Genomic DNA, 26,199 nt, shown 5'->3' with positions numbered 1-26,199 from the left:
CCGGTAAATACCGTTCGGTCCATGTGTAATATAGCACTTGCTACGTAAAGCGCACCGTAAGCCCATTCACCATCCTTCAACGCCATCTCGCCGTGGGCTCGGTGTGGCCGTCTGCGTATCCCGAGAGCTCTGTCTGGACGTAAGAGCCTTCTCTACCTTTTCGGAGAATACCCAATAGCTGCGTTAGAATGACATACAGCACCGTCGTGACGTTTTCTCGCCCCCGATCTAGATCACATGGAAGAGCGAGAAGGAGGGAGAGGAGGGGCAAAAGAGAGTAACCTCGGATGTGAGGCAGAAATTCCAGTAATTAACCTGATTACCCAGATCATGCCTAGCACGGGCATGGGGACACCTCACTAAGTGCCCTTTAATATGGAATGGGAGTGTGGACTACCTATAGTAGGTAGGTGATAGTCCTATTGGGTTGCCCCGTCCGCTGCCTACTCTCGCCATCTCATTCTCCCCGCGAACTCTCGCGGCACTGACAAATGAGCCACGCACCTCTAGGATTGGACAAGACGGGGAAAGCAGGCCAGCTCGACGCGTGGGGAGACAACAGAAAAGCTAAAAGCTGGCGGGGACAACCTTATAGACTGACTGGCTTTGGTGGGGAGTTCATGCGGCGAGTCGTCGATTGAGCTGCCGCATTTACTCTAGACATCCGGTGCACCCCATATCTCTCATGCATAGGTGTATTTCGATACCTAATTGAGGCTCGACTAATCCCAAGTCGATCTGCGAACGTCTATACGTATGTGCCTCTCACACCAGGTCCGTCTTGGTCCCTATCCAATTACACAAAATCGAAGGTATCTAGGTCGGTATAAGCAGCAATCACAGCGCGCTTCCCTTGGCATTGCGATTCCCCTTCAAATCAGGCACCGCCTAGGTACCTACCTCTAGGTAGCCTATACGCATGTTGTATTTATATTTAGATTTGTATTTGTTCATGGTCATGATAAGCGTGAAGCAGCGAGACAGCAGCGCGTTAAACGCTCTTTTACCACCTATCGAGTAGAGAGTCTAGTATATTGACGTGTTCGCGGTAGGTACGTGCGTAGTCAGCAAATGGGCGGGAATTATATACCTACGACATCGCGTATCTCGCGCCTGCGGACCTATCCATGGTTCAGGTCCGGGTCTTTGCCATTGCTGGGTATGGACGGGGGAGTGAGCAGTCAACCTTGGCTGGGTACGCCAAGCCTCTGGTGCTTCACAGAGAAGATTCCGCTAAAACGATGTCCGTTTCGGAATGTTAGCTGGTATCAAGCAGCATGATAGCATGACGCAGCGGCCGGTACCGAAAAAGCAACGACCCGGCTTACATATGCAGCGGGACGGATTTGTTCGGTGTTTAGGTACTAAGCGAGAGCACACGAGTGAAATGAGCCCCTGCCCGTATACCCCTCTTACTAGCTGGGTACGAGAGAGAGAGAGAGAAAAGGAACAATAAATGAGTGGCAGCGGCGTATAGGTGCCACCTATGGATAGGTATAGGAAGACGAAACTTACTACGCAGGTACCTAGGTAGCAGACCGGGAGACTCTTGCACGTCATAGGTATCTAACAACGCCCAGCGTTATAGATGCTATTCTATAAGGGGTGCCCCTGCCTACGCATCCAAGCAGACTACTACCATACACATGGGCTAAGTACATGGCCAAGTCCCGAGTATTTACCCCAAGGTTTAGATGAAGATATTCCGGATTGATCTTGACATTCCAGCGGCTGCCTTCTCGACTTCCCCCCTCTTCTCCTTCTCGCACTCTGTGTCTTTCTTGCGGGAATACACCACCTAGGTAACCTATAGGTACTTTTTATAGGATGTACCAGGCACATGCCGCACGCATGCATTAGCTAGGTAGGTAGGTGGAGGTACACTTACCTACCGAGAGACTTAGGTACCCACACGTCGCGTTCAGATAGGAGGTAGGTTAGGTACCTAACCTCATCTATCCTAATGGCCTCTGAACGTGTGCGGGACGCGCGGAATGGGCAATGGGATGGATTGATGTGATATAGATTACGGTACGCGTGCCCTATCCTCCTCGAGGAAGAGGTACCTACCTGGGTACCTACCTAGGTGCCCGTGTAGGGACGACGTACTCCAGGTACCTAAGGTAGATAAGAATTACCTAACCTATACGCACATAATGTAGGATAATTATATCTTGGGTTGCCGTACCTAAGGTACCCACATCTGGGTGGGCAGGTACATACCTAGGCAGGTAGGAAGGGCCCTGCTGTTGTATAAAGCGAGAGAAAAAAAAAAAGAAGAAAAGAAAAAGAAGGAAAAAGTTCCCGTCGCATCCGGAACCCGCCTTCTCCACATCCCATTCCCGTCGTCCATGCCAGTCGAGTTCCAGTCGAGTCCACCACCGCTTCACCACCAGCACCACCAGCACCACCAGCACCACCACCAACTTACATCCCAAGAATCCGATCCCACCATCAATCCCACCACCTCACACCATCGTCCCGAATCGCACGCACACGCACACGCACACGCCCACGCACACGCAAAACGCAACACATAAACGCAACACATAAACGCACCTACATTCGCGCACACGCCTGCCATGCTGGCTCCCTCCTGTTCTCATCACGCATAGTCTCGCATGCGCCCCGACTTGATGTTCCGTGCCTACCGTTACCGCTCTCGGCGCCACCCAACAAAACCGCGCAAAGCCTCAGTCTACTCCCCTCTTTTCCCCTCCGGATCTACGCTCCCCATCGTGCCAATCGCTTGCCGTCGATCAGGGAGGGAAAGAAACGCCGCCAAGCTGCAAGAGCAATCCCCGGCCCTCATGCCCACCTAGTTCTCGAACATAGCGATAGTGGGATGCGACACCAGCCCTCTCCGGGTGTGTGGCTAGGTAGGGCTGCTCTCGTTCGAGATTCGATCCGCTTGGTCTGACTGCTCCCATCCTGCTTTTTCCCCGCCATCCCGGGTCTTCCCTCCATCTGTCTCTTTCCTTTCCTCTCCTCTCCTCTCCTCTCCTCCCGCCCCTTACCTCAGTTATTCCACTACCGCTGGCGGATTGTGTGAAGGCGAAGAAGAAGAAAGAAGATACCTGCCCGGCATGGCGACGTCGACCGTCGCCAGAGTCGCCATCATGGCTTCCTTGCTCCTGGGTCTCGCATCCGTCGCATCCGCCCAGGTGGCCCATACGAGCACGATGCACGACCTGCCCGACTACCTCGACAATTCCGCCATGGCTCTTTCGATATCCCCGTCCATTCCCGGCACCGTCGTCCTCGAGTACAAGGTCGCGCCATTGACTCGGGATGCCGGATTGAATCAGACCAATGAAAATTCGTTAAGGGTACATACGCAGTTAACTCGTGCCTGTCGCGTTGTTGCGAGGTGTGCTAAACTGAATGGCAGGTATTTAACGTGCGAGCCAGTATGGTTATCGCGGATCAGCAAAACTACAGCGAACTCGATGTCAGAAACAACATTGTCTACATGACTTGCGACTCCGCGACCAATAGCTCCTACATCACCCCGGATGACGTGCTAAATGCGATCATGGCCAAAGGACCAAAGGCTATTTTATTATTCAGCACTGCCGGAACTTGCTGTTCGCTGGAGGGCCCCAACCTGCCATTCACGTCCGTCTGGACCATGACCGATCCGCAAGAAGCTTGGATGACCAACAACTTGATTTCGGATCCTACGGAAATTACGATCGCGACGATATCAGGGAATTACAGCGCGGCAGATCGCGGCAACGACCAGCCGCAAGGCAATAACTCTGCTGTAGCAATGAGCATTTTATACAGTATCACTGGCCTAATCACCCTACTATTCCTCATAATCATTGCTACCGGGGCAATTCGCGCGCACCGGCATCCCGAGAGATACGGCCCGAGAGCTAGTTACGGTGGGAGACCGAGGCAGAGCAGGGCGAAGGGTCTCGCGAGAGCCGTCCTCGAAACTCTCCCCATCGTCAAATTTGGCGACCCCCATCCGGCGAAGCCAGATCTCGAAAACGAGCTGGACAGTATCTCGGGAGACCGACCACAGCAACAGCCTACAGCCACTACACGTAGCGGCGAGCCCAACGGTGCCACGGAGGCCGGGGCCTCTCCAGAGGCGGCAGCGGCAGCGGCAACGTCGAAGATCGGCTCGGGTGCCGCATCTGAAACCTCCGTCGTATCGGACAAAAACAAGACCGACAGCGCGCGAGCGGAAGACGATCACCTTGGCTGTTCGATCTGTACAGAGGACTTTACGGTTGGGGAAGATGTCAGGGTGCTACCTTGCGGCCATAAATTCCACCCGCAGTGTATTGATCCATGGTTGGTCAACGTGTCCGGCACATGTCCTTTGTGGTGAGCCATCCTTGTTTTTATATCTTTTTGCTTTAGGTTTGCAGTGCTAACTAACATTTGCTTAGTCGGCTTGATCTCCGCCCTCAAGAAGATAGCGAGGATGACCACACAGCTGGTCATCTCGATATACACAACGACCACGTCGACAGTTTACCAATTCCCCCGTCCGAGGACGACGCAGATGGGGTACAAAGAAGGCGAATATCTCGACTTTTGGACTGGAATAGGCTGCGACACGCCACCGTCGACGAGCGTATTCAGGCTCTTAGACAATACCGGCAATCCCAGCAAGGGGCAGGGGCAGGAGCAGGGAGCGGCTCGGCCGAAGACCAAAGCCGTCATGCTAAGCTTTCGGACAGGTTGCGAGAGAAATTCCACATTCGGACACGGGTTCACCCGCCGGCGGACTCGCCGTCTACAGGCCGCTAGCTTTCGTGTCCTATGAATCCACAGTACGATGTTCTGAACGGGATTGGTTGTAATTGGTGGTGATTTAATGCGATGGGAGGCTCCTGGTACGACAATGAAGCAAAAACGACATTTGGGCAGGTGGGAAAGGAACCATATATAGAAGCGGACTCGAATCTTGCCAGGGATGAAGAGTGCTGAGGGAGGGAGCGGCATTGGTTGGCGTTGGGAGGCGTATGGCTTTGGTTTCGGAGTCCAAGGAATACCGGGCTGGAATCGTCCTGGCGTTGAGCGGCAGAATCGAAAATTCCACACCGTGCTCACAGTATAGTCACCGCCTAGGATATACGTGCCCTTACGAATATAACGTAGGCAAATATATTCTCGATGATGTTTCACAACCTAACACGATCTTTGTCATGGGGGCAAATATCCGTCTTCGCCTGCGGATAAAGTTCGCGGCTAGGTGATGGAAGTATATGTTGGCCAATTCCATTACCGCATCTTCCCACGGCAGCGCCGCGGAGGTTAGGCTGTTACTCCCAAGTTCAGCTCAACTGAGGGGGGTTAAGGCGAGTACTCTCTCAAGCTCAACCGACAGAACTCAGAGTTGTCTGTCTAATACGCCGCTTTATGTTTTATAATGCGAAACTCCAAGATCTTCCCGCCGACCCTCTCATATTAGGGTTACGGATTTCTTATAATGGGGGAAACAAAACCTTGCGTGAACTCCTCGGAAACTGCCTGCGGCCTATTCTGGCGATCGAATCGAATCTACGCCTTAGCACTCACAATATCTTCCCCTTCCCTTCCTGTCTCGTCCTGCTCCTCTGCCCCCCCTTATTTGCCTCGCCTTCTAACCTCACCGACCTTCCCGGCGAGAACAAGCGGCAACATACCCGAATGGCGCCATCTCTACGGTATCGACGAGACGAACTCGACGACAACCATGGCATCCCAGCCTCGGCTTATCTCGGGGAGCCTCTAGGGGCCCTCGCCGGCGGCTTGGTACTGTCCTTCGGCGCCATCTCCGTCGTATCCTGCTTCCTCAGTTTGTGCCATTTCCCCACACATAGGCGAGGAGAGATAGGAGTGCTAACGGACGGGGCAGCTCAGAGGTCGCCGGCTATGAAGACCTGCTGGCGTTTGCCACTTATCGTCTGGCGTACGTAGTACCTAGATTGCGGAGTCTGGGTAGCCGAGAATTCCGGGATGGGGTAGCATAGGCGCTAGCACAACATACTGCGATACGTAATAGTTGTCCTTGCGATACACGCCAACTCGTGGATCTTCACATTCGTGGTAACCGTCGTCCGTTACGGCGTAGGAATCAACTCGAGCCCGAGCATCTGCTCGGGCTCCATTATCCAGTGTTTATCATCCTACCTTATTACTAAAGTGCGGCTGGCCTGCTCTCCCGTCTACCTCCTGGCAACCCACGAGCGCAACCGTTTGTTCCGATCCGCTCCTTTCTAGGGCCGTGGCACTGTACCGACGCGAATTCTAGGCCGTGGGTGCTGAGCCCATTCCGCGGACCGGCTCGGACCCCTAATCGCTGACGTGATGGAACAGTTGGTCTACCAATTTCTTGCCGAAAAGGCAGTGAGCGTCCTCATCCGTTCTACCATTCATCTTCCTAGCCGCTACACTTGACGATCCGACTATTGTAACCGAGCCAGTCCATCATCCGAGGGAGTAGAACACGAATTAAATCCAAACTATACATTTTCAACTCGTTCGGAATCCTTGGTAGCGTCTCTCTTTCTTTCTATCCGTCCCCTATACATCCCTTGCCGCGTACTCCCGAAGCGCGACTGCGCTGCGCTAACTAGCCTCTAGCGACATTCTTAGCCGTGTGTGTCTTGAACTTCGTCTTGTAAGTGCGCTCACAGGGGCGAGAACGAAACACCGTTCTCTATGCAAATCCCGTGAAAAAGGGCGTGACGATTTGTACTTGGGCTCTGTTAACGAGCGTCACTTTTCTGTTCTAGTCGCATCGCCCACGTAGACGACGATGGCAGATGTATCATCGGCGTGCAGAAGCAGGCGTTGCTGCCACTCATCATGTTTGACTTCACCGTCCACGTAAGGAAAAGCGCGATCAACTTACCTTGTCCCCCTCCCCTCCTCTCTTCACTTGAGGCACTAACTGACGAGAAACGGGTAAAATAGACCTACCTCACGATCCTATTCCTGGCCCCGCTGCGAAGTGAGTGAGCACTCGCCCCACCACCGCCGCCCTTCTCTCTTCTCCCGCCGCCTCCGCCCTCATTCCTGTTGCTCTCCCGTGTGGCGTAACGCGACCCAGATTCTGCTACTCCGGCGCTGATAGCCGTCCGCCTAACCTACCTGCCTATGCTATAGATATATACTCCTCGAAGAACCTGCAGCTAGCCCGCACTCCAGCCAACCTGTCTCGGCTGCGCGCCGTAGCTGTGCGGAACCTCGTCGGCGCCCTAAGCGCGACGATAGTCAGCGCAATGTAAGTACAGCCCCTCCTTTCACCCCCTCCCCCTTTTCTTCCCCGACTCGCTCTCTATGCTTGCGCGATGTGGTAAGCGAGCAAGGGAGACGGCAGCGGGTTGTAAGCGGCATGCTAACGCGAGGGTCCCCTTAAGAAACCTCGGGGTTCTCGCTGCGCTTGGCGGCGAGCCAGGATGGGTGTGCCTGATGTGCTACAATGCGGACGGTGAGTTGTGGCTACCGACCCTATTTTCTTTCTCCCGCTCCCCTCTCTCTCCCTCTCAGCAGGTACCTCGCGAGGTGGTTTATGGTATCGTCTTAGCGCCATGCGTCCTATCCTCTTCTCTTTCCACCTTGCTCCCCTGAATTGCCCACCCCAGTCTCTTGCCTTGCGCAGGCTAAACTGAGGTCAGTCCTCTTCTCCGCCGTGGTGGTTCAATGGATCACGTCGCGCGACAATGTCGGCGCCGCGATCCGGACCACTCTACCGGGCGAGTGCCCCGTCCCCTCAGCGCCGACGCCCGCCTTCTTGTGCCCCGACGCCCGGCTACTGCGGCACCCGTCGCTGTCGTCGCCGCCTCACCCTCATACGAACACGGCGACGCCGCCGTGCGACAATCGGAGTGACGGCGGAACCAGCAGCAACAGGAGCCCGAGCCCGGGCAGGAGCAGCCAGAGCCGCAGAAACAGCGCCGGGAGCAGCGGCGTCAGCGAGAAGAGGCTGGCTATCTCGCGGCCCCTCGCGGCGACGAGCACCTTTCAGTACGAGCGCGTATTCCGCGACGACCGGGAGACCCGAGGCGCCGCGGCGGACAGCGCAGCCGAGGCCGTCGCTAGCGGGATGGATCGTCTCCGGCTGGATCCGGCAGGCCGAAGTGTTCCAGCCACCGTCAGCACCGAACCCGCCGCGCCGGCGCCAGACGCAGGGAGTGACGGACGGCGCGAGACGGGGGGGGCGACGTGGGCTTCGCAGCGGGGACAGCGGCGGATGCAGACGCGGACGAGGTCGTGAGCCCTATTACTTGGACGGCGCCGAGCGCGGCGCCGCGGCGCTAGCTCGCGCGGACTCAGCCACGGACCCCTCGGCGGCGCGGCGGCCGGACAGGCGACGCAGGGCGGGGGCTCCGGCGCCGGCGCGACGGAGCTACGTGGCGGCGACAACGGCAACGGCAACGCCTTCCGACTGCTATCCTCGCTGACGGCCTCCCCCGCGTACCCGTCCCTCTACGCGTCGTCCTGCTACCCCGCGACCTCGCCGCCGCCGCCCTACGTCTGCGCTGCCTCGGCCCGCTCCCCGCCGCGGCCCGTCTGCGGCAACACGGAGGACCTCCGGCGGCAGCCGCAGGCGTGCGCGTACCGCATCGGCGACCTGGCGTTCGACGGGGCGCGGGGGCCGGCGAAGCCGGGCGACGGCGCCGGCGCGAGGGAGATCGAGGACGTGTTGGACGCGCGCTGGCGCGACCCGCTGCAGCTGGGCGGGGGCTCGGCCGGCGAGGGTGCCGACACGGGCGGTTGGATCTGATGCGGGTCCCTATGCGCGCATACGAGAGGGGGGATGATCGAGCGAGCAGGGGTGGGGCGTGGGGGCCGGGAGGAGTTGCCTTGGAGGCAAAGCAGTCTGTTGAGGTTCCCTTTGTCATCTGCGTATGTGTGCGAATGTATTGTTGCAAAGTAATTCATAATGGCGAGGAGGCGACGGCATACCCGTCTCGCCACATATACACGTCTGGGTACATGATAGAGGGGGAGGGGTAGAGGTAGGGCAGGGCAGGGCAGGACAAGACATGTCACAAGGGGCACGGGATTGGGAAATTTACAACTAGGACAATGAATGTTTTTTTTTATTCAGACGGCACAAACGAGCGCTTGAAAACGGTCTCGGCTTTGTCTAGCCTCGTTTTTTTATTTCGAAAAGGGAGAATCTCTCATTTGCGGATCGTGTCTTCATGAATCTGTCGTGATCCCGAGATGTGCGTGCCCTCAATTCCATAACTCATATACGAACAAAAAAGAAACAATGACCAATGCTGGATAGATTTCAGTCTAGACGTCTTGGTGATGCCCTCAAGACGACCGGGAAAATCCTAGCAGCAGCTGAACGCGTAAACTATGTACAGAGAAATGGGAAGTCCCTAAACCGAATTTTTTGTGTAACCCTCCTGACGCATGCCCCAGTTCGTTTTGCCCCTTAAAAAAACATGACTCCTGATAGCCTTGAGATCGTGAAAACAAAAAACTTTCTGTGCAGAATCGAAAGGTGGAGAATGCCGCCCCCAGTAGGCGACTATCTTTACGCGATGCCGGCGAAGATCTTTCCGAAAGAAGAAAGGGACGATGCGTCGGCCATGATGCTACCCTGGCTCACCATGAAGTACGAGTACTTCTCGACGAAGTTGAACTCTTCGCTGTCGAGCTTCTCAGTGACAACCCTCATGAAAGTGTCGACGTCACCACTCTCCGCCGCGAACTCGGTGATCCAGATGGGCTTCTGGCAGAGAGCGTAGGCGTCCTTGATGTGATCGAGGAACAAGCTCGCTCCGTCCTCGCCGCCGGGGCCGTACCAGTGAGCAGCGCAGAAGTCTACCTGGCATTGGCCGTTGCAGGCCGTGAAGAACTGGCTGAGCCAGTCGAGACCCTGCCCTTGGTTTTGGCTGCTGGAAACAGCCGGCGCGCTGATCCTGGCCCTGCCGGCGTACTTGTTCATGAACTGGATGTGGCCAGCAGCAGCATCGGCGGGCGACATGTTGGCCTGGCTGACGATATCAGGCTCGTTGAAGCTGAGCAGGGAGTCAGATCCGCTGGCGAGAGCGGCCTCCGCCTTCGAGTCCCAATTGTCGGAGTGGAGGGGGATAGGCGACCAGAGCATGGGGTAGTAGGCAATCGGAGCAGTCAAGCCGCCGCTGTCGGATCCCCAGTTGTACGCCCACGAGATCTGGTTAGAGGAGCCGACGAGGGCGCTAACGAGGTTGGGGTCGTTGTACGCAGCTCCCCGCTTGCTAGTCCGAGAGGCAAGGCTGGGGGTAGAGCTAGGGGTAGAGCTAGGGGTAGGGCTGGGGGTAGGCTCAGGGGAAGGTTCCGGAGTATAGGTTTCCGGCTGAGGGCTTTCGACAGAGGCCTCTACAACTGAGGAGGTCTCGGGAGCGGGATTCTGTTCGACCGGGGCCTGCTTGACGGGAGGTTCGGGTGCGGGACTCTCGACGACAGGGGCTTCCGCGACCGGCGGGTTCTCGGGAGCAGGGGTCTGCTCGGGGAGTGGACTCTTGACAACAGGGGAGGGAATCGTAACCGGGGTGGTTGTCGGCACAGGCTCCTGGGTAGCAGGCGCCTCCCCTCCCGTGACGGTCGTGGTCACCCACTCGGTCACGACAACGACGTCGGTATAGACAATCTCCCTCTTGGGGTGCGGGTGGCGATGGAGAGGGCCAGCGACCACCTCTTTCACCGACGCGGCAGCGCAGAGCGCTAGAATCGAGAGCTTGGCATACATCTTGGGACCTGTGCTGCTCGAGTTGTGTCGACGACGGCGGTACTCGGATGGGAGTGAGATGTGGGCTTTATATAGTTTTTTTTTCTTCTGTTTGTCTCGTATGGTTCCTAGAGCCAATATATGGCGATCTTCTGTCCAAGGAATGACAAGGTGCCAGCGGTCCACTCAAAGGAGAGTCGGATGTACCGTGAGATACTGCCAGAGTAAAATGAAGGTAAGCGTGCTCGGGTTGCTGTACGCTCGGCGTAGACGTGACGTGCTACCGGTAACAAGACGGCAAGCGGGTCGCGCAGTCTATCAAAGACGCAGAAGGAATGATGCGAGTTTGATGAGGATATCAGCCTGTACCCTGGGACAATGCGCGCTGGTTCTGGACGGGGTCGTGTAGGCGTGTATGACGTTCGACGGGGGTTCGAAGGGACAAAACACTCGACACAACCGGCAACCTCACGGGATGAATCACGGGTTGAGCCCACTCGCAGGAATGGCCAGTGAAGGGCAATGGGTCGAAGCTGGCGACCAGAGGGAAAAACGACAAGACGAAAGAGGAAATGAATGTGAGGGTGAGGGTGGGGAGAAGGAGGGAAAGGAGAGCGGTGATTCTCTGGGTGGGAAAGGGGAGTTTATGAAGGGCGGTCTCCCCCCCCCCCCCTACGGAAGCGTATGCAAATGTGGCATTGTGTAGGAGGTACGTACTTGTTGGGTGTAGGCGCCGCCAACTGCGTCCTGGATAGTCAAGTTGAGTTGAAGACAATGCAGGTGCGGTCCAGCAATCGGGACGCGGGCGGGGCGCGTGCGTCTGGTGGGGTGGCACAAGAAAGATGGTGCCTTCCCTTTCCCCTGCCCGCCCTGTCAGTGGCCCCCTCCTGCTCTAGACCTGGACCCGGGTGGGTACATCGCGACGTACACGTACAGACCAAGAGAGGTACCTACCTACTACATACGTTCGCTCTTACTGGCTTGCCTGCCTACGCATCTTACGCACCTACTGACCTGCCCTTCATCAATATCACGCATGCTGTCTGACTCGACAATCTACAGCCATGGTATTTCGCATCAGACCCGGCCTGGCAAACAAGTGCTCAGGCAAGGCAGCATACATACATCGATATCAATGCCTGCGGCTTGCTGCACTTGGTCTGGCATTTTGTCGGTATGCGGGCACCTAATGTACATTCGGTGCCTGAAAGGAGGGTGTTAACGCTGTCTCCCTGCCTACCTAGGTAGGTATGGTCCGTACCTGGTACCTAAGCCCGTCGAGCCACTTCGGCCGTCTGATAGGCTATTTATGGACGGCGCCGGCGCCAAGATGCCATGGAAGACGGAAGCCGCCATGTGGGAACCGTACATCCATTGTACTGAGGCTAGCAGCAGGAGGTAGTAGTCTAATAGTCTGGATGGATGAAAGGAGGAACAGGAACTAAGCCAGGCCTCGTTAGTTCCCACTGGCCGCGGTCCCCTGCCAAAGTTAGGATGATGGCAAGTACCCTCGCCCCGGAGTGGGACTACGGGCACAATTATAGGTCTGGGACAACGAACGCCTTTATCTGCTCTAGCACAATAGGCTTTTCTTGACGTGGCTACGTCGAGGTTTCCGATTGACAAGAGGCCATCTGCATGGCTTTCTCGGATGGTGACCCTAAAATACCAGCCCACTAGCCCGTTTCGGCAGGACTCGTCGAACCTTTCGCGGTCTCCTTGCCTTGCGTTGTATCATGGCCGCTTCGATTATACAACGATTGGTCGCGGAGCCTGGTATTCCTACCAAGGCGGCGCTGTGTTCACATATTCACGATGGCGTACACGGCGGATGCGGATGGATTGCTGTTGGCCCAGCCACCTAACAGCATTAGGTACACGTATGTACTTGCCTACCTACCTAGGTACCTACCTACCTCTATCTCTACATAACACCCAAGGCGGGCTTACTTACCTGATCGGCGGTACGTATATACCTGCTTCCACCTGCTTCTCAGGGTGCCAACCGACTTGGCAACAGCGAACCCTGTCAGCTGGCCAATCGCCGCGCCGTGCCACCCTAATCCGACCTCATCGCTCAGCGCTACTGCACGCCTGCATGCGTAGTGCTGGTGCTTCGTACCGGAAGAGCTTACGTAGCCTATGCAGGTACAGCCGCTAGACCTGCAGGAACGCGGCGGAGACAGCCCACTAAACACGAGGATCCGTGAGCCGGCGACGCGAGGATTCCCTGAACGACCCCTGATTGTTACAGATCGGTGTGCCCTCTCCGAGGTACCTGCCCAGGTACCTACCTAGTCGATCGCGCGCCTCTTCGCACCTTTCTGCGCGGCAAGGAAGCTGAGCAGGTTATTTTGGCCTGGGTCAAGTACTTAACCCAGGTACCTACCTAAGACAAGAGATATCCCTCTCAGTGCAGTACGTAGGCATGTACGCATCACCAAACATCCGTTCCCCCCCCTCTTCTGTTCTCCAGAACTTCCCCATTTGCTCTAGGGGCACATTCGCCTTCATAATACCGCATCACAAGTTACAACACGTGGTTCGGTTCATCTGCTTCACTCGAAAACAAAGGGCATTCGGTCCCGTGGGCACTCTATCCTACGCTCAGGCACTAAAATGCCTCGATCGGTCCTCAAGATGCGAACAAGAAGGAGAAGAACAGGGGGAGGAGAAAGGGGGAGGCTGAAAAAGAAAGCGGTCGTCGGCTGAGAGCTGAGCGGATAGCGGGTAATAGCGCGCGCTATTTCTCTTCCCCTCCCTCTTCCTCTTCTTCGGCCCTCCCTTTCGTCGCCGGCGAGACACCGGCCGTCTCAACTACACACCTGAGGGCCCTGACCGACGAATTTGCCATATCGCCATAGTCACCGCCTACATAGCTAAAGTGCCTATGGTGGCACCTACCGGTAGGAAGCCCTTGGCTTGGATTCCGTTTGGTCCACGTGTAGACGACGGTGGTTGGTAGTCAGCAATTATCGAAGTCTAGACCAATTAGGCCAGCAGATGCTGTGCTTACCGGACCATTCCGCCTCCTGTCTTTGTGTTTCTCTCTTTCTCCTCCTCCTCGGCCTGCCAGGCGGTCTCGTGTGCATACGTGGACACGGTTATTCATAGTCTAGCAGCGACCGGGTGGTCGACATACACGTAAGTACGTGCATACATATATCCCCCCCCTGTCAGATAACCCAAGTCAAAAGCGAAGAAGCAAGAAACGTACATATCCAAAAACCAGCTCTTCCAAACTTGCCTACCTATCTAACCTGCCTCTGGCCGCTTCCGGTGTGGGCCCGCGGCTCTTGAGGTCGTAATCCAGGCAATACTGTTGCTTGCTAACAGGCTCCCGTCGTCAAGAGGCAGGCGGGATGATGGATTTTCTACCTATCACAGTTCACAGCTGGTGCGCGCCCAATTGCTCCCCAAGATCTCAACACCCCTGTCCCGCGCGATACCGCAGTAAAGCTTGTATATGTCGCCCTGCTCTCTTTTGGATGTCAACACGCCGATCTTTTTAATTGACCACGCCGGCGAATCAAGTTAGCCATCCATGTCAACCTCCCCTCATGGCAATGATTCGCGACTCGGGAATCTGGCTTGCGGAAAATCTGCGCCATCCCCTCCCTCCCCCAAGCCAATGGTGGGAAGCTAGGACGAGTAGCTAGGCTAGTCTACGGATAAACGAACAACGTCGTCGTTTGACGAACTAATGGTGTCTTCTTCTCCCCCTTCTTTCTCAGAGCAAGACATGGGGCTTGACACAACTAGATACCTATCACATGCGCCAGATTGATACCAATCTCCTGACCGCACTACTGCCTACATAATATATATATATGTGTGTGTGTGTGTGTGTGTGTGTGTCGCGGAGCCAGAGAAAGGAGGCTCTCGGAGACCATTTTCGATCGTCTGATTATTCTCGTTATGTGCACGGTCGATCAGTACCAGACAGGCCACAGTCTTGGAGGGCGGCACAAGGGGAACGGAAAACGCCCCTATTGCACTAGGGAGAGCGGTTGCCGTGTGGCAAACTAGCTTATCTTCTAGTCTACTCAAACCACATAAAACTTCGAGTGAGACGATATCATGAGGATATTTCTCTCGCTATAACCCGTCGTAAGAGTGCGGGGTCTCCGTTCGTGACAATCCTTCCTCTTTCTAATAAAAACGCGTGCAATCTGCTGTGTCAAAATTGCAATGGAGACGAATTCGGGTCAACTACCTGCCTAACTAGTTCTAATCAAGCTCATCAACCCGAGTAGTCGACAGCTGCCAGGAGGATCGCGAGAACACCACTCTCCAAAAGCACCTGGGAAATCAAGTCCCCAGAAGAAGAGAGCGAGGCCGGGGTTATTTCAAGGTGCTCTACTTCACTGACGGATTCGGACAAGCGTTCAAGCTAGATCACATGGATTCTATTTTTGGCCCTCACACACCCCCGGAAAGAGGTATAATAAGTGAAAGGAGTCTGGGTCGAATGGCCCAATCTGATGATGTCGGCTTCCTTTGTGCTGCTCGGGTAAGAAACGGACGATGCATCGCGAGACTGATTTTCTATAATTCTCACGATGGTTTCTCCTCGACCATTTTCTAAACGGGAGCGCAGTCCACAATCCCTCAGCGCACCTACGTCCGTTGTTGCGATGGCGAGCCGGTTGTGCCCGCGGTTTCAACCCTGGTCCCATTTATTAACAGATTCACTTCCAATGTTTCCTCAGAGTTTGCAACATATAGATTGGTCGATGGATATACGTGGATCGATTCGCGGGTAGATGGCTAAGATCGCGGGGTTACCTAGAGGTAGCAGAAGGGGAAGACCAGACCAGGCGTACTATTTGTCTTAGTGTCCGTGGCAGCTCTCGCAGGTATGGCTTCTGATCCGCGATAGAAACATGCAATAAGACCCTATCAACATCACTCCCACCACTCGCCAGCACAAAATAATGCCAAAAGGAGAACCCGCAACGTTATCTCGATCGAAATTGAACCTAGGTTCACTGCTGACACACACACACTCACTCCCTCACTCTCACTCACTCACTCACTCTCTCTCTCTCTCTCTCTCTCTCTCTCTCTCTCTCTCTCTGACTAAGCCCCGATACTTTGGTATTTTAGTACCAGTCGTGTCCCCTTCTCAACTTCATTTCCGTAGCGTTAGCCCGTTGTGGCATAGTTTCTGTTCTCTTCGCAACAAGCTCTAACGCCGGACGCCTTTACCCAATATAAGCTTCCGAAACCACTAATTCGGTAAGTGCTGCCGGTAGGAGCGGCGGAGAGACAACAACGAGCGGAAAGCCGTAGCGGGCCCGGTAGCTCTCCTGCAGACTCCGACACCGAGTCGGCATCACCAGCACTTGGGCAAACCATGACTCGGGGACCATTCCGCCTAGCACCTTTCGTAACCGTATCCCTACAGTTTCCCGGTACGAATCTCATCTTGATGCGGCCATTTAATAAGCTGTCACGATGGGTACATGTGTTGGTAAGGGTTTAAGCTGGCCCCGGAATTGATACCGACGCTCCAGTGTTAAGAATTGCAATGCTTCACGCGTGGGTCTAGTATGAAACCAGCAAGTCCAGGCCCGGCGGCCTGATGTACTTGCCTCTTTTGCAGGTCAGATGTGCAGAGGCGAGTTGTAGATAATACAGCTAATGACCGGTCCTAAGAGCATGGCGGGCATATTGGAGAGTGTAATGAGGTGATATTAGTACGCAAAACTTCTTCGTCTACCACTCGTCTATAGGGGATGCTAGAGGATGAGACTTGATTGTCCTGCGTTCATTCAGCCCAACAGAGATGACGGTTCAGACAACAGGTAATACACCCATAATAGTTGATGAGTGCTCAACAATTGATTTGATGGCATCCCACCCCTTGCGTTAGTCAGGTTAGTCAGTAATCGACTCGTCATTTTCCAGGTTTGTCTATATGACAGGAAAATGCGTAGAGCTGATATTACCCACTAAGACGACTCCACAGCCACCTCCACGCCGCCATCTTGAAGCACATGGCTGCCTGCCCTGTGCCACGCGTCTTCGAGGCTGTCGTGAGAACTCATCGACTAACTTTGCTATATAGGGAATGCCAGCGAGACGGTCTATTGATTACCCGCCGTCGCCGTAAAATAACTAAGCAGACTCCCAGGAAATGCGGCCTCCCTGTCATTAGACGGTTGCGAAACGCGGAGAGACACGTGCGCCTTATTATAACCGGGCAAGAAGGCCTTGTCGACATGGCTCCGTGGCCTTGTCTTCGCCGCGGGAGTACCCGCAATGACAGCCCCAGGTATTCCTAGAGACTCTGTCTCTCTCAGCATGCCGCTGTAACGACGACGCCAGCCGATGCTGAGAATGAACATCCACATATACCAACAGTAGACTACTATAACCCAGGGAGTGGCTGAACGCCAGCCCAGCTTACGGCCATGACGACTTTGGACCAACCACACGTCGTTCTCCCGGCCCTCCTGAATCGAGTCCGTGATAGGCATCGCCACGATTTCGCGGCACGTGATTTACTGGCTGAGTGCAGCTGAGGCCCTGGGTACGGCTTGGCGATAGGCAGATCAGCATTCTAATCCCGTAGTTATCCCAAGGTTTCTTCCAATAAATCGGCTATCTACTCTTTCCCCATTCTTTCCTTCTCCAGAGAGGAACATTTCTCGTCTATCTTCCGGACCACCCCAAACCCCCTCCTCCCCCCCCCCCGAGCCTCGGCGGACAGAATATATCCCTCAACAGCAGAGCGTGAACTGTGCGCGATGGACCCGCTCGACTTCACCCAGCCTATCCCCCTCTCGCTCGCGGACCTGGACCACGGGGTCTATCTGAACCACGTTCCCTTTCCCGCGGACGACGAATTCGGCTATCTGGCCGACGACGGGGCCCCGGGTTCTACCGCAGGCTTGAACGATGATGCCGGCATACTCAGCATCGCGTCCCCGGCCGGTAGGACGGCCAAGGGCAGCAGCAACAGCGGTCAGAGGCAGAGGTCCGAGCGACGGGGCCACACCAAGAGCCGCCGCGGGTGCTACAACTGCAAGAGACGACGCATCAAGGTACCTAGGATCTACTTCGTCTAGAAGAAGAGGAAGAAGGCTTCGCCTCGGTTGCTGACCTGGCGGAATAGTGTCAAGAGACCCGGCCTGCTTGCGGCCACTGCGTGAAGACGGGACTGAATTGTGAATACCCAGCAGTCCCCCAAGTCGTACATCAAGTAAAAGAAAACGCCGCACGGTGTCGCTCATAGGCCTTGTTACTGACTGACACGCGACAGCCGCAACACCAAGTGCCCCTCTTCAGCCTGCAGGACATGCGCTTCTTTCAGCACTTCCTGCTGACCTGCTTCCCGCACCACCCGCTGGGCAACGACTCCATCTGGACCCACGAGATTCCGTGTCTCTCGCAAGACGTACGTGGATGCGGCGCGGTGGTAACAAGAAGAGCTCGCCAGAGAAAGAGGGAGAGACGGGGGGGGGGGGAGAACCTCTGGTCGGGCATGGTTACGAAACTAATGGTTCTCGATGTTATAGTACGAATTCCTCATGCACGCAATCCTCGGCCTCGCCGCGTCCGACTTGATCAAGCAGGACCCCAACCTGCTCACCTTCGCGATGATGCACCGGCTCAAGGCGATCAAAGCGATCAAGAAGACACTGAACGAGGTGCCCAAGACTAACACCTTCGAAGAAGGGAACGCCCTATGTAGGTGATCATGTCCCCCTCCTCCTTAATTAGCTGGACCTGTCTTCGGATCCGAAGCTCCCCCCTCCCCTTGGCTTTCCCGCTCATCCCAACCCGATCCCGATCCCGTTGCGCCGTTACACGGCATCCGCGTTACGTTGGGAATCCTGTTCCGAGCCGTTAGCTCCCGGGCCGGCCATCCTAATTCGGGATAGCTGCCCGTTTACTTGGCTACCGAACTGTCTACTCTATCTATCTCGTATCTAGCCTTATGAATCAAATACCGTCACAGCCTCCCCCCTCCTCTCTCTCTGTCTCTCTCTCTGTACTTTTATCAACTCAACCCCCCATCCCGTTCATCACGGACTAAACCTCGCCACCTAACTAACGCTTCCGCGCAACTTCCCCCGCGCCGGCCGAACAGTGGCGACGTGCTTTGCACTCATGTTCCAGTCTGTGATTCTCGAGGACGGGATGCCCGAGTTCATGACGTTTTGCCGGGGCATCGCCCTGGTGGCGCTGCAGATGGGGTACAAGGGCACGCGGCTGCTCTTCCGCAACTTTGGCGACCAGGACCGCCTCGACATGCTGCGCCCTCACATGGAGGCCGTCCCGCTTATCCGCCGCGACTGGGTCGACGCCGCCGCCGCCTCCGTTCGCGCTCTCGCTCCTCTCTGCTACGCTGGCCCCGTCGAGGCCGAGTACCACCGCCTCACCCTTGCCATCACTGAGGCCATGTATGCCTCCTCCTTCTTAGGTGGATCCCTCCTCTCCTTCTCCTCGCCCCCCTTACCCGCCCCGTGCCGCTCTCTAGACTAACCTGCTCACCCACCCCCCCACCGAAACCGCAGCGTATGAGAGCCTGTGCCGCCACTACGGGTGGTGGATGCAACTGCCCCACGAGCAGTTCCAGCGGCTCATCGACCCAGATTCGCAGGTATTTACGCTGCTTGCGACGCACTGGATCGCCGTCAAGCAGGTGATGGCCCCCGTCACCACTATGGAGTACCGTGTGCGCTCGCAGGAGCCGCTGCGCCTTGCACCCGACAGCGATAAAGGCGTGGGAGGCGACGGCGGCGGCGGCGGTGGTGGTGAGGGCGAGGGTGAGGGAAGTGGCGTGGAGAGTGCCGGTTACGGTACTGGTGCGGGAGCAGATCTCGGCATGGGCCGCTGGCTTAGGTACCTTAACCGCCAGGTTGACGCAGAGCATAGTCACTACAACGCGTGGCCACGGTGGGTTGAGGCGCAGCTCGAGAGGGACTACGGGTTCTTTGGGAGGTCGGGGTAGTTGAGCAGGACCTCAGCGAGGGTATTTTGCCGCGTCGCGCGGGTAGTGGTTAAGAAAGGCTTGTTTTTCGTACGGTAGCTTTGAAGAGGGATAGCGTGCGGCCGGTTGAACTGTTTGAAGAAACAAAGCCCCTGGTGGTTGAATACCATACCACTCACGAAGCTATATATATAATTCTCTTCTAGCGAAAGTCTGTAGTTAATCGCACCATAAGCAAGAGGCCCGGAGACCTCCGGTTACATGTATTCACACGCTGAGCACAGCGATAATAGTATCCTCCATATCTCACTCCTGTCATCACGAAATGATCAGACAGCGACGAAAGTGGCCAGGTACGGCTTTTGGGCGAGGCATTATTACCCCGTATATCCGACTATTCCGACAAGGACAGAAATTGTGTCTTGTGCCTCGCTACGAAGCATGCATGATTAGTATAACTAACTTAGTCCTAACAGATTCAGGTTTACTCATCTATCTATGTCCAAGATCTACAGTTAATATATATTCAGCAATAGTTAGGCAACTGGCGGGCGAGCCGGTAAGCGTAGGATAGATAGATGCGTAGGTACCTATTCTACCCTTCTCTCTACGCAACGCAAACCATGCATAATCTGGGGACCTGCGTATCGTTCTTGCAACGACACGTGCTAATCCACTCACCTGTCTGTCCTTATTTACTTTGGACACTTGGTTACGTAGGAGACGGGCGTTACTGTTAATTCGTTAGATAAATGAATATCATTGATGCATGCATGCAATGAGAAGGAGGAGAATGCCCAACGGAGCAACGGCCACCGCCATAGACGACCAAACAACTGTCTACTACAGCTACCAGTCTAAGAGGTATTTAAGGAAGAGAGAGAGAGAGAGAGAGAGAGAGAGAGAGAAATAATCAATGTGATAATTAGTTATGTATTTATGCCTGCACGTATACCTAATGTCATCATACCTATTTACCCATGATTTTCCTTCGCTTGCTCGGGCAGACTGCTAGCCAACTACTCTTCTCGAACTGTTGAACGCTCCCCTAACCGAAACCAAACGCTTTAGGCTATCTAGATTCGATACGAAGGTTGCTAGGTGTGAAGACTATTAACAAGATACGATTTGAACGCCTTGACCAACTGGGCGAGGCCCTCCCATAGAGAATCCGCTCATCGCTCTCTCTCTCTCATATTCCGCCCACATTCATAATATAGAGCAACCAACTTCACGCAACTGCACAAAATAGATAAATACACATCCGAAAAACAGAATCTTTCAAGTCTCATGCCTCCTAATGGCGAAGGGAGGCAGGATAGAAGCTCCCAAGACGCTAAATGTTAAACCCCCGCGGCGTTAGGGACAAGCCACTGCACCAATTCTCGCGGATCCGTGACAAAGGCAGAGGCAGACCTGACAAACTCGGCGGTGCTAGATACAAGCGAAGGCGCGCCGCTGGCCAACATTGCACATATGATGAAGACCAGGACGGGAATCTGAGAGCAAGTATGTTAGTGGAAGCATCGAGCGGAAACGGCTCGTACTACTTACCCAAACAAACCACAGCATCTTATCGCTGCTACCGGTCTTAAGCCTCTGAGCGTGGGCTCGCTGTAGTTGCTCCTGTTGTTCCTTGGTTATGTTCCGCTTTCGCCCGATTTCGAGAAGCGCTGGCACTTCATGTGATTGTGACGCTTCCGACGTCGTTCTCTGTCTGTCGAAGAGGGCCTCGCATTTGCTGTCCGCCTCGAACTCGGCTGCGGCCGCGGCAGCCGAAGCCTGCTTCGTATCGAAGGCCTTTTGAGGATATATGTCCTCGTAAGCTGGCGGCGGAGATTCTCTAGTGCCGAAGAAGGCGAGATCCCACCACTTGCTATCAGTTTCCCGCGGAGGTTGTTCGCCGGCCGACCCAGGACGTGGGCCACGGATATTTGGGACGAGGGAGCTGATACGCTGCATGACAGGAGCTGTGTGAAGGTATGCCTGGTAATCCGGGAGCATGGATATCGGTGGCAGGGCCGGCATCTGTGGCATCTGCATCTGTGGCATCTGGAGCTGCGGCAGATTTTGAAAGTGTATCGCCATACTTTGCTGCCATTGATGGAGCTGGGTTGCAAATTGGTCTCGGATAGCTGTCATTGCGGCACTCGGCGTCGCCGGAGGGGCGTCAACATCGGCAGCTTGATGTGGAGGTGCTTCTGCATGATGTTGAGTCGGTGGATAACTTGGCCGCCTCATAGCTGACCAGTCACCGTTGCTTTCGTCGCTATCGGTTTCCTCTGACGAGCTGTCATCGTTGCCTCGATTATCTTCATTCGGGGTCGATCCATCCCGCCCAAAGCGCTCGCGGCGCGCTGCAGTCATTGACGGTGGGTCCCACAAAGATCGGAGAGAACTGGCACTACCGAATCCGTCTCGAACAGAGCCGCCACTTCGAGACCTCGAATGATTCTCGATACGTCGGAGAACTCGGAGCACGTCTCGAGAACGGGAAACATCGGCTGGAGTGAGCCCCGATAGACTTCGCATGCTTGGATCGGCTCCGTTCATAATGAGACGGCGGACGATCTCGGGGTGGTCGTTCATCGCAGCGAAGTGCAGCGGCGTGAAACCTCCCTTGTCTCGGACGCCCACGTTGGCACCGCGCGACAAGAGACCGGCAACGAACCGGACAAGCCCGAGGGAGCAGGCGAGATGCAACATGGTATGCCCACTCGATCTCCTGAGATTGATGCGGGCCTTGTTAGCACTGTCGTCGAGGTCGATGAGCTCCAGGATTCGGAGCAGCCCCTTTTCGGCGGAATCCGAGAGGTCTTGTGCGAGGTTGTTGAAACTTGAGTTGGGCGCTTGGTTCACGGCCGCAGAAGGACCCCAAGAGCCGCTATTTCCAGACCCATAGATGATATTTCTCGCGATATCCGCGACATCTGTTATCTTACCGCCGAGTTTATGACCTAGAACTGTGAGCGCGGTGCGTATCAGGCGATGCTCGTCGTCGTCAACATATCTAAATAGGGGCTGCTGATTGCTGCTGAACGGGTGCTGAGAAGCAACACCCGGCTGCCTGATCGACACCGGAACCACGCCTGCGTTAGGGGACGGCGGAAGGAGGCAGACTAGAGACGTCTCGCCCCAAAAGGTTGTTGTAGCTGCCCTTTGCTCTCCAAACATTACCTCGAGTCCACCGTTGGTGAAGCCACTTCCGAGAATTGTCACCTCGACGCCTCCCGATTTCGGCCCCTCCCCTGGAATGATTTTATATATCATCGGCTGGGGGGCTCTACTCGAACTCGTCTCGGTAGGCGCGTTGTACAGGGTCTGGCTGAGCGTGGTATGCGTCGCGTTCTGAAGCGAGTGCCGCAGTCGGTTCGGGCTAGGAGCGCGGCTTGGATGAGCTGATGCTGGAGCGGAAAACAACCGAGGCACCGGTATACTGTCAACATTTACATTTCGAGTCCCGGGCGGGAAGATGAGCTGCTCGGGAGGGTTGCTACTGGGTGTAGGCGGTCTCGTCGAAAAATGCTGGCCTATGTTGTTCATGGTTGGCTGCTGTCCGATAGAGAACAAGGTGTCCGCACCCGCCGGGAATGTCGTCATGCTCGGCGAGAACGGCGACGTGGCCCCGGACACAATGGTTGAGTCGTTCGGGGCCCCTGATGAAAACGACGACGGTGATTGACTCGTCTCTAGCTTTGTCATCGTCAGACCGCTGGGCACCTTTGAAGATCCGCTTGCCTTCCTCTTCCTGGATAAAGGGCCAATCGGGCTCGTTGGTGATCCTTGCCTAGATAAGCTGGGAGATGTGGCAGTGACTGACACGGCTTGATGATGGCTGCTGTTGACGGATCCAGAAATAAATGTGAAGGTACCGTTCTGCATTAAGCCCTGGAGGTCGGGCTGTGCTGTTTGCGATAGTTGGAATGCCATCGGAGCCTCGACCGGCTTCATGTCGTTGGAAATATTTGCCGGTAGCGGCCCTATCGGTGGGATGGGGGTATTCGAACACGACATAGTAGACGTAGGAAGGTGTGTCTTGTGGTCATCGGTGATCATGATCGAGGACGAAATCTGCTGGGCGACGACGTTGTTCCTGTAATCCTTCATGGTGAAGATGACTTGAAACCCCATCTTCTCGCCGTGGTGGCGGCAGTAACATGCAATACGCATCGGCGCGTCCACTTGCACCGTGCCGTCGGGGACGGATAGATCACGCAGCCCGGCTCCCGTGGGGTCGGCCATGAGGGGGGTGACGGCCTGCCATTCCTTGACCTCCTGAGTATTAAAAACAATAACTCGCCGGTGTTCGTATCGGTTCCACAACTCCTCCTCTTCTGGCTTCTTGTGTTTCTTACGTCCAGCACGCTTACGCTCCCGAGTTATGCAACCACCACATATTCGCACCTCACCGCCGTTCTGGGGCTTGTGGTCCTTGTCGTCAAGGCCCTCATCCGGTTGAGCCGAGTTCAGAACGTCATGCCGGGCCGCTGCCGCTCGCTCGAACGCGCGCCGACGCTTTTCCGGATCGTGCATGGCACTTGTACAAACTAGCATGGTATATAACTCGAGCATATCAGGGGACCGTCCGACTGCGGGCTTTGCCAACAACTTGGGCTTAGATATGGTATGGGTGGGGAGGTGGATTCTCTTGATGCCCGGGGGTAGATTGTGAAGGGTCAGCTTGATAGGGATCTGAGTTTCAACTCGCGACTTCAGAGGCGTTGGATGAACCACGAGCCTCGGCCGAGAATTGTGAGCCAAAGTAGCGTGGGGAGAATAGATTGGAGGTACATGTGGCATAGCTGACACGGCCATCGCGTCTGCTCTAACCTGAGAGGTCGAACCGTTGGCTTGCAACCCTAATGCCGCTGGCCAGACGGGTGTCATGTTCAAGTTTGCCAGGCTACCGTTGAAAGAGCCAGCAGAATTCTCCGGGGTAGGTGGGTTGTTCATCATCGCTACCGGGGAGTTTTCCTGGCTGATGGCCATAGCCGATGCGGGCGAGGCCTCTCTGGAACCGCTTGTCTTTACCCCATTCACAGACGACGTATGAGAATGACGCTGCACGCAGGTTAGTTTAAACGTAGGATAGGCTTGGGTGTAGTAACACGGACTGATTGCGTCTTGTGATGACCCTTGAGTCTCTTCGCAGCAGGGGCTTTGAATGTGTTGAAGTTCGTCGTGAGAAGCGGTTGCGGTATGGTGGTACTTGTCGAAGGGCCGGGACTACTCGACGCACTGTCAAAATTGAACATCTCGGACATCTCTCCGATGGCGGGGTCCGTGTCGAAGAGGTATTTAGAGTCGACGTGCCCAACATCACCGTCATGATTCCAAGCGGGGAAATGGTCGTCGGTCATCATTGCGTCGGCCGAAGACTGGCTCATCTTCGGCGAGTTGGAATCCACGGTTCCCTGTGACGAAGAAGAAGAGGAGCCATGGTGGGAGAGACGCGGTGGGTGATCCGGTGCCGTCTCTTCCCCGTTAGTTCGTGAGGATAAGAACACAGGGCCCTCAATATAGTTATTGCCATCGGGCAAGTCGTAGATAGGTTTGCTCGAGAGATCGTAGTTATCATCTGCATCGAACAAATCGTATTCGCCATACTGAAAAGGGGGCATGTGTAGGTCGGCGGCGAGCGGGTTCCTCCCGGTGAAGGGGGGAACTTCGGAGGACGACATGGCCTGGCAGAGGTCCGTCGGCGATGTTGGGGGTACAGCGTCGCTTATAGTCCCTTTTTTGTCCGTGCTAGAAGTCGTTATCGAATACGATGCTGATAGATTGGACGTGTGTTGGGTTGGACTCCGGTCGGAAGCGTCGCCGTTCCAGACAGACCTAAACTGCCGAGATACTCTGTAGGCTAGGACCTAAGGAGGCGCTGTCCAGCAAGCCCAGCGTGATGCAACAGTACTCCGGGACTTTACAGCACCATAATGACGCCTCCAATCTCTCTTCTCAATTGATGGCAAGCACCAGTAGCAGACAATCGGTCCGAGGTCCGTAGCGAGGTCGAGCTCGTGAGCGGGTCTACAGCATACGAAGCTCAGCTCGGCGAAGAGGGAGTGAGGGGGGCTCCTCCAGGTTACCGCAGGTGAGTGGGTGATATTTTACTATCGTCTTGATATGTATATATTAGCCGTACTTCGAGGTTGTGTGGCAAGCGTAGGTGGAGGACCTGTCTGTGGTATTATTTTTTTTTGGTGCGCGGGATCGGTGAAGAGTTGCGGTAAGCGGAGAGAGCGTACGTCTGCTCAATGGCTGAGCCGACCTTAAGTAGCTGGCAGGTAGACGAGTCAGATTGCTTGTCACTCGTCACTTGCGTGTGAACTCGACGAGGGCCCGATCGGAAGAAGCTCTGCGAGGTGGCAGCGGGAGGAGGCGGAAGAGAAGGCGGAAGGGGAGGGAATTTCGGAAAAGCAATGCTATCGACGCTACTGCTCTGCTGGTGCTGCCGTTGTACAGATCAAGGGTGATGGCCTGGCTGCGTCTGTCGTGTGCCGACGGAGGGCGTTGCTAGCGGGAGACCTGGTCGTGTGTGTGGTGTGGAGTTTGGGTGATGGGACGTGGATGGATTGAT

General features: G+C 55.4%; 6 protein-coding genes across 6 annotated transcripts; 4 read left to right on the top strand and 2 right to left on the bottom strand.

The window, feature by feature from the left end:
• Positions 1–3,003: 3,003 nt before the first annotated feature.
• GGS23DRAFT_93787 (uncharacterized protein) lies at positions 3,004–4,878 on the top strand. The gene is made up of 3 exons (XM_051521411.1): positions 3,004–3,329; positions 3,392–4,341; positions 4,407–4,878. The coding sequence occupies exons 1-3, from the start codon at positions 3,087–3,089 to the stop codon at positions 4,768–4,770; spliced, it is 1,557 nt and encodes a 518-aa protein (XP_051371045.1). The 5' UTR covers positions 3,004–3,086; the 3' UTR covers positions 4,771–4,878.
• Positions 4,879–5,652: 774 nt separating this feature from the next.
• On the top strand, positions 5,653–8,734 carry GGS23DRAFT_597561 (uncharacterized protein; the record flags this gene model as incomplete). Its single annotated transcript, XM_051518640.1, has 10 exons — positions 5,653–5,800; positions 5,861–5,914; positions 6,008–6,199; positions 6,589–6,625; positions 6,741–6,834; positions 6,922–6,958; positions 7,114–7,231; positions 7,368–7,438; positions 7,626–8,220; positions 8,284–8,734. The coding sequence occupies 10 exons, from the start codon at positions 5,653–5,655 to the stop codon at positions 8,732–8,734; spliced, it is 1,797 nt and encodes a 598-aa protein (XP_051371044.1).
• Positions 8,735–9,502: 768 nt separating this feature from the next.
• On the bottom strand, positions 9,503–10,699 carry GGS23DRAFT_597560 (glycosyl hydrolase catalytic core-domain-containing protein; the record flags this gene model as incomplete). Its single annotated transcript, XM_051518639.1, has 1 exon — positions 9,503–10,699. One exon carries the CDS (start codon positions 10,697–10,699, stop codon positions 9,503–9,505), a length of 1,197 nt encoding a protein of 398 aa, XP_051371043.1.
• On the top strand, positions 10,196–11,458 carry GGS23DRAFT_571910 (uncharacterized protein). Its single transcript, XM_051516596.1, has one exon. The coding sequence runs from the start codon at positions 10,758–10,760 to the stop codon at positions 11,085–11,087; it is 330 nt and encodes a 109-aa protein (XP_051371042.1). The 5' UTR covers positions 10,196–10,757; the 3' UTR covers positions 11,088–11,458.
• Positions 11,459–17,239: 5,781 nt separating this feature from the next.
• Positions 17,240–20,026, top strand: GGS23DRAFT_571901 (uncharacterized protein). The gene is made up of 6 exons (XM_051516595.1): positions 17,240–17,730; positions 17,802–17,888; positions 17,949–18,083; positions 18,205–18,376; positions 18,780–19,112; positions 19,207–20,026. Exons 1-6 carry the CDS (start codon positions 17,434–17,436, stop codon positions 19,641–19,643), a joined length of 1,461 nt encoding a protein of 486 aa, XP_051371041.1. The 5' UTR covers positions 17,240–17,433; the 3' UTR covers positions 19,644–20,026.
• Positions 20,027–20,750: 724 nt separating this feature from the next.
• On the bottom strand, positions 20,751–25,678 carry GGS23DRAFT_93637 (uncharacterized protein). The gene is made up of 3 exons (XM_051521410.1): positions 24,737–25,678; positions 21,177–24,683; positions 20,751–21,121 (listed from the first exon to the last, which is right to left on the bottom strand). Exons 1-3 carry the CDS (start codon positions 25,301–25,303, stop codon positions 20,966–20,968), a joined length of 4,230 nt encoding a protein of 1,409 aa, XP_051371040.1. The 5' UTR covers positions 25,304–25,678; the 3' UTR covers positions 20,751–20,965.
• Positions 25,679–26,199: the final 521 nt, after the last annotated feature.

Source organism: Durotheca rogersii, assembly GCF_024521655.1.
Source record: "Durotheca rogersii strain YMJ 92031201 chromosome Unknown GGS23scaffold_13, whole genome shotgun sequence".
NCBI classification, from domain to species: Eukaryota; Fungi; Ascomycota; class Sordariomycetes; order Xylariales; family Xylariaceae; genus Durotheca; species Durotheca rogersii.
Note: the sequence above shows the minus strand (reverse complement) of the source record. Positions and strands in the feature narration are given on the sequence as shown.

Bases quoted from the DNA above. Each gene is read 5' to 3' on its own strand.
- GGS23DRAFT_93787 (XM_051521411.1), top strand. From the start codon at position 3,087: ATGGCGACGTCGACCGTCGCCAGAGTCGCCATCATGGCTTCCTTGCTC. The intron at 3,330-3,391 runs GTACATACGCAG...ACTGAATGGCAG, and splicing joins CCAATGAAAATTCGTTAAGG to GTATTTAACGTGCGAGCCAG. The intron at 4,342-4,406 runs GTGAGCCATCCT...ACATTTGCTTAG, and splicing joins TCCGGCACATGTCCTTTGTG to TCGGCTTGATCTCCGCCCTC.
- GGS23DRAFT_571910 (XM_051516596.1), top strand. From the start codon at position 10,758: ATGTGGGCTTTATATAGTTTTTTTTTCTTCTGTTTGTCTCGTATGGTT.
- GGS23DRAFT_571901 (XM_051516595.1), top strand. From the start codon at position 17,434: ATGGACCCGCTCGACTTCACCCAGCCTATCCCCCTCTCGCTCGCGGAC. The intron at 18,377-18,779 runs GTAGGTGATCAT...CCGGCCGAACAG, and splicing joins CGAAGAAGGGAACGCCCTAT to TGGCGACGTGCTTTGCACTC. The intron at 19,113-19,206 runs GTGGATCCCTCC...CCGAAACCGCAG, and splicing joins GTATGCCTCCTCCTTCTTAG to CGTATGAGAGCCTGTGCCGC.
- GGS23DRAFT_93637 (XM_051521410.1), bottom strand. From the start codon at position 25,303: ATGTCGTCCTCCGAAGTTCCCCCCTTCACCGGGAGGAACCCGCTCGCC. The intron at 24,684-24,736 runs GTCCGTGTTACT...ACCTGCGTGCAG, and splicing joins GTCATCACAAGACGCAATCA to CGTCATTCTCATACGTCGTC. The intron at 21,122-21,176 runs GTAAGTAGTACG...ACTTGCTCTCAG, and splicing joins AGATGCTGTGGTTTGTTTGG to ATTCCCGTCCTGGTCTTCAT.